At 28.0% G+C, this 15,983-nt stretch overlaps 1 protein-coding gene across 1 annotated transcript; it reads left to right on the top strand.

Annotated features, from left to right (window-relative positions):
• Positions 3,627-4,316, top strand: LOC18586556 (cyclin-dependent protein kinase inhibitor SMR1). The gene is made up of 2 exons (XM_018128810.1): positions 3,627-3,946; positions 4,271-4,316. Exons 1-2 carry the CDS (start codon positions 3,627-3,629, stop codon positions 4,314-4,316), a joined length of 366 nt encoding a protein of 121 aa, XP_017984299.1.

The following is a 15,983-nucleotide window of genomic DNA, read 5'->3' as shown; positions in this document are numbered from 1 at the left end:
TTATTTATCTGTTTGAGAGTGCGCGTCAATTGAGATGGCTCATTAAGGGCATTTTTGTTTCAAAATCTATTCTCGTGTCTAAAAACAATTAAAATTATCTAGAGGCTTGTTTATAAAAATACGTTATTTTTAAGGGTTAAAAAAAAATTTCTCCTATGTTTTAATATCTTTTAAGTTTCTTAGGTTGGAGTAAGAAAAAAACAGCTCGTACAGTACTTAAGTTGCTTCTATAAATTCCAGTCAAAACACCTTTCCAAGTCCTGGAAATCCATATGATTTTCTTCCTTCCTTTCTACTCTTTCTTAGCTGATTGGGTTTTGTTATTTCTTTTACTAAACAACAACAATAATAAAAGAAGACCCTTAAAACAAGGCTTGTTGTGAACTCTTCTTATCTGATATCTGATATCTGATATCTGATCATAGTATCATAGAAGAAAAGAATATAAAAAAGAAGGGAAAAGGTTAAAAATTCTTAAACAAGCTTGACACAAAGAATAAAGTGGAAGGTTAACAGGGTAAGGTTTGGAATGTTGTTGTCTGGTTTTATTAGCTCATGAAGAACCTGCAAAAGGGTTTTTGATCCATTGACTTTGATATCATCAAGGTTTTATTTTATTTTTTTCACTGAACTATGGGTAAAAATGATTGTTCATCACAGCTTACGAAAATGACTCAAAAAAAGTAAGGGAAAATGACAAGCAAAACCCCAATCCCATCACAACAAAAGAAAAAAAAAGATAGTAGTTTAGCAGCTTTAGATTGGATTAACAAAGGCATTATATCAGTAATGTTTTGTTTTAAGGAATATAATCCAATGGTTTACCTTTTGGAAAAGAGACGAAAAGCAAAGGGGATTAAGTAGTGAAAACCATGCAAGTGAGAGGCTAACTTGAGTAAGCAGAAACAGACAGTTTTCACGTGGAAAGATTCATTTTTTTTTTTTTTTTGTGAAGATGAGTTGGTATTTGGTGAAACCAAATCCAACAAATTTCCATTAAAATACTGAAGGAAGGGATCTGGTTAGATAAGAGTATTCAAGGCTCTAACATGGTATCCTATGCCAAATAAATAGGGGGGAGAGAGATAGCTAAAAGACAAGTCGTTTTCTTTTCTTCATTTTTTTTATTAAGTATCTGTATGAAAAATAATTCAAATTAAGATGTATACGCTTATCATTGAATCAAATATTTATATATTTTTTATTTTTATTTTTTGGTAAGAAAGAAAAAAGAAAATAATAGAGTTCAAGTGAATATTGAGAAATGAGTGTTTATCTGCTCTTTTTTTCTATATTTTTTTCTATTTGTGTGAAAGATTGGATTTAACTAATATTTAACATGATGATTAAGGCTTTTAAAGAAGTAGGGTGGATTAATCAATAATGAGATTGAAACGTACCATTTGGATGTCACTCCTTGCAAAATGCCAGGGAAGACAATTACTATGAAAATTAAATAGGTAGATGAATAGTAATTACAAACTCAAATTAATGATATCCAATATTCATGTCATATATAAACTTGTTATAACTAAAAAATTACCTGGCATAACATATATTTAAAATGACACAAAATATTAAATCTGAAATAAAAAAAAATGGTAAAACAGTTTTTATCTTTCCTTATCACATTTACTAGAAAAAAAATAAGTATAGAACTTTTTGAATAGAGGTGCTTGACAATATTAATTTTTTTACTAATAAAAAATTAATCATCATTATCAATTTGGCAAGGAAATAAAGCAGAAAATCACTATATACATGAAATAAATTTGTTTGGACCTAAGGTAAAACTGTCTATGCTATTTTAGAATATAGTGCATGCAAATTTTGCATTGACTTTTCAAGAAAAGTACTAAATTAATAACAATATTATTTTATACTGTAATTTGTCTAATCTCTACCATATATGCATAAGGTTAATAACAAGATATCCTTTTGTCTATTTTTTTACTATTGGTAGGATCCCAATGATGGGATATAGAATTCCTAACCCCTAGGAGTATGTTTTAATGGCAGCTACTCCAATGCTTCTTTCTTCCTCTATGTAATGATATCTTTTTTTTTTTTATTTAATTTTGGGAATCAATACAATAATAAGTTGAAAATATGTATAGTCAAGAAAGATTCATCCATGTAGTAAAGTTTACAAGGTAAAAAAAATGTTGAGGACATTATCCATTTTTTTTTTAGTTTTTCTTTTGTCCAAATGAAAACTTCCAATTTTCTTGATAACAATTTTTGTTAATTATGAATCTTTTGTTTTTATTAAGGAAAGGAGATATGGACATGTCTTGTTATAAGCATCACATACATGCATCTATCATTGTGTTAAAATATTTAAATAATTGTTTTGTAATTTAAACATTAATAAATATAAAAAAATTTATATATACATGTTCTCTCTCTGTGTATATATAAATATATATGTATATATACATGCATGTAGGTCTTAAATAAAAATTTGACATTATTAATTAAATATTAGGTTTGTGAATTTTAAAAATAAAATAATGTAAAAAAAAAGGCTTAAGGAGAGTCAGACTAGTATTACGTGAAGGGGAAATAATAAAAAGAAACATAAGATATCTAGAATGTTAAGAGTGTGTTTTACACGCTCCTTGAAAGAGCGTGGGTGAGTACGGAAGACACAATAGATAGTTTCCACCTTTTGTCTCCAACTTAAGTTTTACGTTCCACAAGTTGAAATCCGCTTAAGTGGAAAAAAAAAAAAAACAAAACACAAGTTGGGTCTTATTCCGAGTCTGATCTCAAAATGTTGGTTTCATAAACTCTGCCACGCGGCAATTCATGGACAATTTTGTACGGTTGTTGAAATAGGTCGTGTATTGATCTCCCAAAACTAGTTAAAAGGAATGGAAATATATATATATATATGTATATCTTTCATATTCAATTCGTACACCTATTTTATTAATTTATATATTCTAAAGAAATTATTGAAAGATCAAAATTCAACATTTAATCAACAACAAATTGATTAATTGATAAAATTGTTCATCTTAATAATAAGTAGGTGTTTATCTTTCAAAAGAACAATAAGTGGTGTTGATAAGAAAAGGTAAATAATAAATAGATAAATAAAATAGGAAAAGTAAGATTCTTAACCTATAGACAGATCCGAAAAGAGTACACTGCATAAAGCAAAGTCTTAATAACATGTTTCTATAAAAAGCCAAAGCAAAATCTTCCTCCCCACAGCTCTAAGAAATAAGGTAAAAGCCTAAAAAGCAAGTCTCACCCAAAGTCCCCAAACCCAACTCATCAACAAGGCCAGCTTAAACAGACAGTTTTTCACACAAAAAGATATGCAAATGCAATAGTACTATTCCATGTGATGTTGCCAAAAAAAAAATAAGAGCCTTCCAACTCATTTTTCCTATCAAAGATAACAAACAGTAACTCTTCATAGGAGAATATAAAAGAATCCAACACCCCTCCTTCCTCTTCCCCAACCTTTCTCTTACCTTCCCTTACACGTCTTCTTTTTCCTTCCCTTGGCCTTGGCCTTGGCCACCCATTATTATTCAAACAGAACAAGAAAATCCCATTTTTCCTAGCTTCATTTCTGGTTCTGGGGTGGTTTCTTTTTTCCTTCTTTAGCAATGTCTACAGATCTCGAATTGTTCCAGGATTTGACCAAAATAAAACTACCCCAACTCAAGATTCAATCTTCCAATGGGAGTGGTGCCGTAATTCAACAAGAAAACAACAATCAAGACAGCAGCAACGAGTGTACGACGCCAACCTCGGAAGAAAGCAAGATCCCAGCTGCTCTGAAATGTCCACCAGCACCAAAGAAACCTAAGAGGAGAACTTTTTCATGCAAAAGAAAGCTGTCTGATCAGCTTCAATTCTTCGAGATCGTTAACAGGGAAGAAGTTGAGGCGTATCTCAAAGCTGGTTTTGATAGCTCAAAGAGAAGGTGCCCATGTACATGAAAATACACCAGCTTTTTCTAACTTTTATCATTTGTGCCGGTGTTTCATTACTATTATTATTATTTTTTTCTTTTGTATATTGAATTGAAATTACACGCCAATCTGCCACTATGATTCAAAAGCTTATATAAGTCTGTAACTTGCAGACAATATTTTTGGATCTCGATCCTTAAATGTCTATTCCTTTTCTTTTATTTGAATGAATTGTTTTCGACATCGTCTTTTTCTTTTCCTTTCTTTTGAATTTGAATCCAACTTCTCAAGGTTTGTTTCTATTCTCTGCTAACATATATACCTGTGAATTCCAGAAACATTTCCGCCATGGGTTTCAAGATTGAAAAGAGAAAGGAATAGGATCCAAAACTTGTTCTTGAAAAGTATGACGTTTTTGAGTAGGTTAGATGAGGTGGGTTGGTTGTTCAAGTTTGAAAAACAACCCAGCAAGATTTAAATTAAGCTTCTAATAAATTATTGCTATTATTCTTATTATATTACTTGTTGGTTAAAAATGGTTGATTCGTGTTTTGGGTGTTGTTTGTTTGACATGTGACAAACTTTGAGTGATTGATACGGCTTTGGGATCTGCTAAGACGTAAGATTTTAACTTCTCGGAGATGATTTTCCTCGAGAAAGTGAGAGAAAGTGAAGAAGAAAGAGAGAGAAAGTGGAATGGTCCAATGTGCTAATGTCATATGCAATTGTTTTGTCTCTTGTGATAAAAAAAAAAAGCATTGATTTCTTGTTACCACCAAAATTTCTGCCTTCGTAGGATTTTACTGACAAATACACAAAGTACTGCTGAGTCACCACTTGTCAACCATCAATTCCCAAATCTTCTTAAACATCAACAAATTAATTTTCTAATTACCATGGATCTGTTTTTTTCTCCTTTCTCATTAATTATAAGTAGTTTATTTTGTTTAGCCAAGATAAATTCAAATCTGATTTTTCTAATATATACACAATTTTTAATTCATTTTTTGTTCAAAGACAAGGAGGGAAAGCATCATCATTCAGATCATATTTTTCTGGGAAAGACCTTTAAAATGATTTTTTATGATATTTTACAAAAGGATACTCTAGAGGTATCTATAGATCGGATCAGGCAGGGTTGAGGTCAAGCTTGATTGATGTCTCTAAAAATTAAGTATGAGTTTAAACTCAGCTCAATTTAAATTAAATTTATTATTAAAATATTAAAAAAAGATATTTCTTATATTAAATTAAAATTAAATAAAAATTTTTATTGGTAAAATGATATCTCGAACTAAGTTGGTCCGAGTAAAAAAAACCTATCCTGATCCAACTTGAGTTGAGCTTGATGAGCTGTAAGTCTAGCATACTCCAATAGTTAAGTGTGAAAATTTTAATTTGAAGATGTAATGTTCAACTTTTGATAAAATGATCATATCATGTTATGTGATATATATAAATCTAATGAGTTTTTACATTTTTTTTAAAAAAATAAAATCTTTACTAATATCTTTTCTTTGTTGTATATAAAAATTCATTATCAATTCAAGTTTAAAAATTTAAACTAAAATCTAAAATTCTAATAACTTGGATATCCCCACAAGTAGGGGCAGACTCAGGAATTTTTATAAGTGGTGTCAGATTTAAAAATCGTTTTCCTCGATTTAGAATTTGTTGGGAGAGTACTCAGATCAATTTTAACACGAAAAATATTGTTGAGTATCATCATTAGTAGAATTTTATTGTTATTATCTGGGATTTAAGTCTTTTGTACAATTTCTTTTCTTTTGAAATATCTTTCCATGACTTATTTATCTAAAATTATAAAACTGGTTAAAAATTACTATTTATTAGTATAAATTAAAATATTAAAATTAAATAAAATATTTATCAGGTTTAGTAACTAGCAATATGATAATTTTCTATTTATTGATCAAAACTAAATATAAGCATTCACAAACCACATAAAGTTAAATACAAAAATCAAATAATCAAATAGTATATTTACAAAACAAATCAAAAAAGAAAGATTCACAATTTTAAGATATTATTTGATATGTAATATTATTTTCTATTAGCTAGATTATAATTATGAACCCAAATTATCAAACTAATCAAAAAAATATTTAGACATGAAGTATTTAAAAACTTAAGTTAGGTTGAAAATTACTTACAATTGAAAGCCTAGATGAGTTGCTTTGAAAGAATGAAAAACACAATCCAAGGATCAAGAAGGGGGAGGAATTGAATTTTTAGATAGAGAGAATAGTTTAGGTTTTAACTTTTTCAACAAAATCTTAAATTATAGAAGAAAAATTTTGTCTTTCCTTATAATATTTAAATATTAATACATAAATTATGTTTTGATAAATCACTTTATTGGGAGTCTCTGACCCCACTTCCTATAAAATTGTAAAAAAAAATGAGTTCATTAGTATATTAACTACTTTGAATCTTAAATAAATTGTATAAAAATTAAAATATTTTAAGAAGTGAGTGGTGTCATGTGACACCATTCCTTCCAACATGGGTCCGCCCATGCCCACAAGGGGTCTTCATCAGCATCTTTATACCTCATCATCTGACTCCATGTAAACATAAAAATACAAAGATAAACCATAAATCAATTGCCATGTTTTATTATATTAATTTGGATTTAAAAGTCATTAACATGGATTGTGATCAACTTCTAAATAAAAGTTTTAAATTAGGGAGCCAAAACTATTTAAGAAGAAAATGGTCTTGTATTTTATGTATTTTTTGAATAAATAACTCACTCAAAAATACACTTAAATCATTTTGCATTAAAAAATAAATCAATTATATTTTTTTGTCCAAAGAAAAATCAATCAAGCAATTTATGGGACCAACTAGTACAATTAGAAAATTATGTCCAACACTTTATTTTCTTATTTTTACTAAAATAATTGCCACAATTTAATTATATACTAGCTTCTTGGTTGTAAACTTTGTCATTATGTAAATAATGCAAATATAAATATGATGATTCAATGTAGATAAAACAAGCATGAGTAAGATCGATGCTTTAAATTTTATATAATTGAAGGAAATCAATGAATAGTTGGTCTCTTTGCTGATTCAATGTGGAAAATGCTAATTAAATGAGGTTACAATATCTAATTTCTCAAAAAAAAAAAACATAATACTTAAAAAAATCTCTAAATTATTTTAAAATTTTAAATAAATTTTTATTCTTTTATTACATATAATCAAATTTTTACACTTTTATTTTAAGTCAAATAAACTCTTATAATTAATGGTTGATTAATTGTTATTAATCAAAATATCATTTGTCATTTTATATCAAATGGTACTGACATGTCATAATGATAATGATGTGACATGAAGACTAACCATATGGTATTTTCACCATTCACGTCATCATCATATAGGCAACAAATGACAAGTGATGTTTTGTTTAATGACTTAATCAACTGTTAGTTATAAGAACTTATTTAATTTAAAATAAAAAATACATAAACTTGATTGAATGTAATAAAAAAATAAAAAATTATTTAAATTTTTTTAAATAATTTAAGAGTTTTTTCAAGTATTGTAAGAGAAAATCCTCTAAACATTGTAAATACTGATATGTTAGCAACAAAAACTATGGCTTTGAAAGTAAAAAATAATTTGAAAATTTAATTTCAAACTAAAAGAAAAAGATGTTATCCCTGAAATCAGCAAGTTTGAAAGCCGCCATGAAAAGACCACCAGCTTCAACAAGGTGAAATTAATGTTTCACATATATTATTAACCATATATTTTTCTGCAATTGTACGTGAAACTAAAATGTGGTCCTCAGTTGCCTTTTTCCCCACAACTTAGATTCTCAAGCTCATCTCTTAGTCCCATATTGATTTAATCAAAGCGAATTCATACCATTGCCACTACCACTATATTGTGTTTTCCTTTCGTGGCAAAAAAAAGAAAACACTCAATCTTTTAAAATTAATACTCTAAATGAAGTTTTTAATTTGAATCCTAGTATTTGAATCAAATAAAAAAATTGTTAATGAACTTTTTTAAAAATAATTATTTTGATATTTAAACAATATATATAGAACTTTTCAAATATATATATATATATATATAGAAGATGAGAAATATTCTTTTCTTGTACTTCATTTTTCTTTTTTTCATTAAATAAATTAATTTTTGGGCAGGTAGGGAAGACAAAAAGCAGTGGTATTGAATTGATGAAGCCTGGGGTCCATGGTGGAGTAAGAGATACACAATCTGTGTAATAATGGCAGCAGAAATAATTATTATAAAAAGTATATATAATAGTAAATACATGGAATGTACATGTACTGGCCCCTTTGCAGTGTATGAAAATAATGAAATAATATTATACTATCTGAAGATCTGATAATTACGAAAATGACTTCTCTACGTGCATAATTTTGGTATGCTCTTCTTTCTTTTTCACATTAAATTCCGAGTAAAAACATTATAGATCTTTGAAAATTAAATACCATATTGTTAAGATGAATAAATTGTCAGTCACTAATGGAGTCAACGTGATCTCATTAGTTCCTTTTTATTAGTCTATCTTAGCTTAAATTTTCATAACTTAATAGGGAAGTCATAGTAAAATTAGACTATAATGAAGAAAATTAGTCTATCAATCTCATGAATCAAGTTTTAATTAAGAATTAATAACAAGGGAAAAGGTGGGTTGGGAAGAGAGCTTATAACATAAGCGATTCTTAGCATCCTAATTTTGACTGAATAAAGAAGAGATGAGACCCAGTGTTACTTGAGGTATAAAGGTGGTAAACATTTGATGGAAAGAGAATTGTTACTTTTACATATGCGGCTATTTAAAGCACAAGAATAAATACATCTATATATGCTTAGATTTGCAATGATATGTTCAATTTGATTTTTAATAATATTTTTCAAATATATAGTTGAGGTTGGAGAATAATAATAAAATAAAGTTTATGATAAGATTGAGGTCCATTTTGCTGGAAGTCCAAGATTAGGACCGAATAAAATGAACACACAGTCTTAAGCATTCTAAGGGTCCACTTCCCCGGAAGGAAATATCCTTTTTCGAGATCTGAAATTGTCAGATATGACATAAGTGATACAACAGTAATTTTGGGTTTCCATCAATATCATTTTATAGCCAATCATTATATAGGTTTTTCTTGTAATTATATATGCGAGGTGGAAGAGGGAGCTAAAGTCACATGTTAGACCCAATACTTCTAAAGGTACTATAATATATTAGGTAAAATGTTTTAATTTTTAAATTTTGATTGAAATTATATTAATTTTTAAAATAAGTATTTTATTTAAAAAATAGTTTTTATTAGACACGTGAGTTTCGTTAGTCACTTATTAATATTTTTATCAACTTATTAACGTAATAAGAATAAAAAAATAATTTTATTTTTTTATTAATTTTTATAATTATAATTATACAATTATATTATTTTTTTATTAATTTTTTAAAAACTCCCCCATTGGAAACATCGATTGGGCTCGCAAGGGGAGCACCGATGCTCCCCTTTCTTAGAGAGTTGGGTTTTTGTTTATAAAAAATATAATAATAATTTTTTAAATTAATAAAAAGAGTATTTTAGTCTTTTTATTATTTATGTTAAAGGTGTTTGTAGTCTTGAGATGGAGTGTCCATCTTGAAAACTAATAAACTTTCGTATAATTTCCATCAAAACTTAAAAAAATTAAAATATTTTATTATAATATATTTAATATATTAACAATATTAGATTTATTATAAAATATTATTTTTTAAATAAATAAAAGTAAATATAAAAAATTTTATACGTTGATCATTGTATAATAAATACATTGATAAAATTAATCTTCAGCTCAAGTGCGTATTTCAAAATTTTTTAAAAATTTCTTATAGAACCTTGATGATAATTCTTTATTTAAACGACGTTCGTATCCTATCTTGAGTCTCTCTACTAGGCAAGTCAAGACTCTTGCGGTACCGATGTTGCAAAATAGATTATATGGTTAGGGTTACTGGCTAGTAGGTATTCTCATGTGATTGATAATACGCATATGCAGAAACAATGAGAGTGCCGAAGATAAGGGGACTGCAAGGGAATGAAGAAGCAGGGAGCAACAACACAATGCCCGCAAGTGGAAAGATTAATGTCAGCACTACCTTTATAATATTTAATTTAACGGAACCTCAGGCTGCCCACACAAATTTTAGGCCACAACGCTGCTAGGAGAGATGGGTTTTGGTAGACACGCGTGGAAGAGAGTCTCTCTCTTGAGAGAAAGTAATTTCTTTTTTGGTTTTTTACCTCATGATTAAACATTACAAATTATTATTGAGGTGTCACTTATATAAATTATAAACCACATAAATATATAATTCACATTTTAAGCTTACGACATTAATTTAATGTGATATTTGTACTAAAATGATATGCAATGTGATTCTCAAATTTTAAGTATGTTTCAAATATCTAACATTGTTAAGAAAATCTTATAACATGTCATGGATCAATTAAAACATGTCATATAGTACTTGAGTATTTAATTTATTGATTGGTATATAATTTTTTTATTCAAAAAATAAAATTTAAATCCCTTTCTCTCAATTTCAAAAAAAACATGTCATGTGATTAAATCAAAATCACATCACTCTCCATATCCAGGATTTGGATGAACTTGTGGTATTGTCTTATTTGTTAAAAAACTTGAAATTTAAATTTTAAAAAATTGAAAACAAAAAATTAAAACCATTTTCTTTCTTCCCTTCCCTCCCTTTTCTCCTTCATGCTTTAATAGTTTAATTTAGTCCTGAATTGGACCAATATTTGAGTGCATGTGGCTAGTCGAGATCCAATCCAACATCGATAAGGCTTGTTTGTTTCAAGTCAAAAACGACTGTTTTCATATCGTTTTTTGAGCTTAACAAGTTGCATTCGGCCAAATCGGCGACGGCTTGGGCCTCAGCTGCTCAGATCTAGCTTCAAAGCAGTTGGTGCGACGTGGAGAGGAGTGTGAAAGAAGAGGCAGGAGAAGACAAAAGGAAAATTATTTTTTCTTTTAAAAAATTTTGGTTTTTGTTTCTCAAACAAAAAAATAAATAAATTCTGTTTTAATTTTTCAAAAATAAAAAGTATTTTCTAAATTTTTTTATTTTTTATACTTTTCAAAAAATGAATTTTAAAATTTTGACAAAAAGAAGAGGAAATTTTTTTAATTTTTCTATCTATTATTTCCAAAAACTAAAAATATTTGCTATAAAATTTTTAGATTTTTTTAAAATTTTCAAAAACAAATTCTAATTTTTTATTTTAAAAAATAAAAAATTTAAAATTTTTAACTAATGATATTATTTCTCCTGTCTACCCTAACCATCAATCCAAGAAATGACGTGACATTTATTTAATTACATGACACATTCTGAATGATCTGTTATATCATATCGTTTTCATAATATGAAATGTTGTGACATACTAACAGACGGATTGAAAGCTTAAGTACCACATCGAACATGTTTTTTACGACAGATATCATGTTAGGTATATCCTCATTTGTTTGCACATTTATTAAAGGGATAGTACTATGCCATACAGCCTAAAAAATTTTGAGCTGAAATTGTGTGGACGGGCAGTAATTTTGTTTTAACTTCAAAGAAAAAAATGTTATATGAGTTATTCGGATTGAATTCATGCATATTAATCAAGTGAGGAAACAAATAATGTGTTAGATCTTATCATAAAAATATTATATTTACGTGATAATTGATATTCATATGAGAAAAATGAAATCATAGATAACATCAAATTCACTTAAAAAAATTTAAAATTTGAGAGAAAATATAATATTAAAATTGTGTTATAATAAGCAAATAAATAAACTTATACGCTTGTTTCCTTTAGTCAGGTATGCCGGCAGCGTCGCCATTACGTATTCCAATCTTTACTGCCGAAAGAGATAGACAAAAGAGGAGAAATGGGAAAGAAACTGAGAAAAGGAAAGTCAAGAAAAAGTGAAAATGGAAGCAAAACCCCAACATTTTGTACTTGGGAACAGATTCCTTTTGTCTTTCAGGACAAAAAATTTGTGTCATTGTGTGAAACAGGAATCCAAGTTCATGTAATTCGAGGTGCTATTCCTAGGCTTTGTACTCGTGTTCTTTTAGGCCTCTGGTAACAAGTGCTAGAAGAAGAGAAAAAAATGGCAGAAATTGTTTGGAATTTGGAATAATTTATATTTACATGATGAAGAGTATTTGCATTCTCCATTCCTCAATATATTGCTTACAATTGTAAGTCTGCAATATTTTCCTTTTATTGCACATTTCTTTGTTTTATGTTAAAAGAATGTAAAAATAATACGATAATCGCTATATATAGAGATCCGATGAGATCCAACCATCGTGGACCCTTGGATATAGCTGCTTCATTTTGAGTCATTAGATGCAAAATATTGGCAAATTAACATCATAACCAATCACTGGATAGGAAGGGTAAGGAGTATATATGAAAAATCTATGATGCCCTGCATCTTTATTCATAAGAAATGTGATTATTTAGAAGATAATATTATAATATTTGATATATATGTATATATATATATATATATATATATTAAAAAGTGTTGATTAAAATACTAGAAAAATAATATTATAATGTTTGGTTTATTAATTTTGATTTTAAACTTAAATTAGAGTTAATAACTTAGAACTAAAAGGGTCTTTGTAATGGCCCATGCAAATTGTCTTAAAAACTGAAGAGCATAGGTTTATTGGGTTTTGTAAGGAGAATACCGTGAAGATACTCTTTAAAATATATTAAGTAGTATTTTCTTTCAATATCTTGAAAATCATCATATCAACTATCAATTATTATATTTACTAGAAGAATATTATTATAAATAATATCTAAAAGGTCTCAAAGACACTCGTTAGAAAAAATCCATGTTTATTTTCAAAAGCTTCTCTCTTTTCTTTGGCATGACTGTTCTAAAGATATTTGTTAAATTACTAATTATTTCTTTCAAGAACATATTTCAATCCAATTATTTGTCATAGATGGAAAGTTTTTTTATTTGATCACTATTTTCAGGATGAATTAAATGTTCTTTTCACGCTTTTCTTGCATTTTAAACAAATTTTAAATCAAATTATGATTTGTTTCCATAAAAGGAACCTGAGAAGGAAAGATGGAAACCCTAACCCGTTGCCGAACAATCTTACATCACCTAAATGCCCCGAGCCCTCAAAACTACCATCTAAGATATAAGTTAGTTTTTTTGGTGTCTGTATATCTTATATATTCAATGTGTCACAGTCCAATAGTTCAAACTAGCTCAAACCCAACAAATAGGTCAAATAGCCCAACCAAACCACCAAATAGCCCAAACAAACTAGCAAGTCAGATAACCCAATCTGAAGGCCTAACTTGCTACATAGGGTAGAAATGTCCACACACCCTTGAAAATATCTAATTTGATTTGAAGTTTTGAATTTGCTAATGTATATCTCAATTTAGATATAGATTTACTATATTAGATTAGGATTTGGATTTAATTTGAATATTATCTCTTCAAATTAAATTTCGTATCATATATCTCTATCTTATAACATAATCTTATCTAACCAAGGAGAGCCATTAGCTTATAAATAAGTCCCTTCTCCTTATTTGTAACACACTTAAGAGAATTAACAAAACATTTCATTTCTCTAAATAGCTATCTCTCTTTTTCCTTTCTTTAGCTTTCTCTTATGTTAGTTTTAAGGCTTTCTTAAGCTTAATTTTAAGAGTTTAAAATTGCACGACGAGATTGGGCTTAAGTTCCAAGAGGTGACAATGATATTCGAGCATATTCAAATCTTCATTGATGTGGGGCCCTATGAGAGGTACAAAGGTCGAGGTAGATCCAAACTAGTGTAAGAGTCCCTCTCTTCTACGGGTAAAGAGCGAGTGTAATGAAGACGTTGCATAATTCGATAGGATCGAATGGCATGGATCCCACATCAGTAAGAGATGAAATGAATCTTAGGTATATAAACATAGATCTTTCACAACCTATTAAACATGTTTTTTTGGTTAGGAATGTGGGCTTGTGATTTATAAGCTTACTTAAGCTGTATTTTCAGAACTTAAAACTGTACGGGGTTGAGTTTAAGTTCCAGCTCGTGACACAATGCAATTAGTAATGCAATTTGTTCTTTCTTGTTTTCTTATTGGGTAAACTCTACGTATACCCTTTGTAGTATGACTTTTTCTCACATAGCTCCTTGAGGTTTTTTTATATAAAATATTGTGTTTTAAATTTATTCCCAAAAGGGTAAGAGTGTTAAAGTTTTAATTAGTTTTTTTTTTTATAAACAAACAATAATAACCTTTGTTTTAACCTTTTTATATTTTATTTATTTAATTAAAAATATTTCAACTCTTGGGTTCCTTTTCAACTTTCTCTCACTCTTTCATTGTTCCAACAGAAAAGAGAGTGTTTTCTTCTTTGAATTCCAAATAGGTTCAAAAGATTCAATCATTGTTTTTGTTTTCAAATTTTCCTTTCTCATTTTTTCTGTTCGTTTAATTCATTTTTGTAAAATATAATTTCTTTGAATATTGAATTTAAATAAATATAATGATTGCTTTTATTATTACTTTTATTGAGAGAATTTTGATTGATCGATTCATTTAAAATTGTATTGATTTTATTTTTGTTTGGATCATTATTAGTATTGAGTTATTAGAGTTTTTATTCAAAATTTTTAGAAGAGGATCCAGATGCACATGCTCTTTTTAAAAGCTCTCAATCATCTTGCCCAAATAATTTGTTTTTATTTTTTTTCATTTTTTTAAAAAATAATCCTATACAATTAACAATTATGCAGGAACCGATAAATTTATGTAAGTGTTAGCAAAAAGAGTCCTCCTAAAACAGAAAAAAAATGTGGCAAAGAAAAAGAAACACCAATGGTTTCTTATATTGACTGAGAGTTGCCGATTACCTGCCAAACCTTTATTCTATGGAAACTGTTTTGAGTTGCAATACTGAGACTTCCTCTTCCCAAATCTGATGATAGCAATGATTCACTATGTTAACACCAGCTTCTGCAACTTCTATGATTTGCCCTTCTCCTCATCCGAACTGTCCACCATTTTGTCAAAGTCATCAACGCCTTCATCATTTTATCAAAATGAAAAATTTTTGCTGAAATATTTTTTAATTAAATATATAAAATACAAAAAGATTAATATAAAGACTATTGTTGTCAGTTTATAAAAAACTAAATAAAACTTTAACACTGTTACCTTGTTTGGAAATAGAATTAAAATACAAAGTTTTATATGAGAAAAAAAATAACCTCAAGGTGCTATGTGAAAAAACACTAAACCATAAGGGATGTATGTAAAGTTTACTTTTTTTTTTTAATCTTTTTTGAATTCAAGGAAAAGGGAATTCACATTAAATTTTTTTAACAGGGATACATGTAGTGACAGACTCAAGATTTTGCATGAGATGTGACTAAAAAGTACTCATACAAGATCATGAACAAAATCAATAATTACATTCAGAGTAAAAAATAATCACTTTTTAAATAAAATTATATTATAATATAAAATTTCATTAATAATTTTAAAACTGAGGAGTAAAGTCCGTCACCTTTGCCACCACCTTTGGTCCGCCCTTGGATATATACATTTACTTTTGAGCTAAATGTTTTATGATGCAATTTTAAACTTTACAATGACCCATTTAAATAATCATGTTAACTCATTGATCTCATTATTTATAATTATGTAAATATATTTGTAGAATTTAAAAACTCAATTATTGGTATAGAATTATTTTCATGCATGTATATACTAAAAGTTAAGTTTTCTTACATTAGGCACAAACTAAACAAATGCTTGTGTGTAAATAATTCTATGACACTGTTTTTATTAATACTAGAGTGGTGCCCCTGCTTTGTTGGGTGTCAATTTTTTAAAACAAAGAACAACAATTCCTTATATATACAACCAGAGTAAATTAATAAAGCAAGAAAACAAACCAAAGTAA

The sequence above is a fragment of the Theobroma cacao genome, chromosome 10, assembly GCF_000208745.1.
Source record: "Theobroma cacao cultivar B97-61/B2 chromosome 10, Criollo_cocoa_genome_V2, whole genome shotgun sequence".
Lineage (NCBI taxonomy): Eukaryota > Viridiplantae > Streptophyta > Magnoliopsida > Malvales > Malvaceae > Theobroma > Theobroma cacao.
The sequence above is the reverse complement of the archived record's forward strand: the minus strand, read 5'-3'. Positions and strand labels throughout refer to the sequence as shown.

What these genes read in the sequence shown, in the direction of transcription:
- LOC18586556 (XM_018128810.1), top strand. Translation starts at nt 3,627, where the DNA reads ATGTCTACAGATCTCGAATTGTTCCAGGATTTGACCAAAATAAAACTA. An exon ending in TTTGATAGCTCAAAGAGAAG is followed by an intron (nt 3,947 to 4,270) that starts GTGCCCATGTAC and finishes TGTGAATTCCAG; the next exon opens with AAACATTTCCGCCATGGGTT.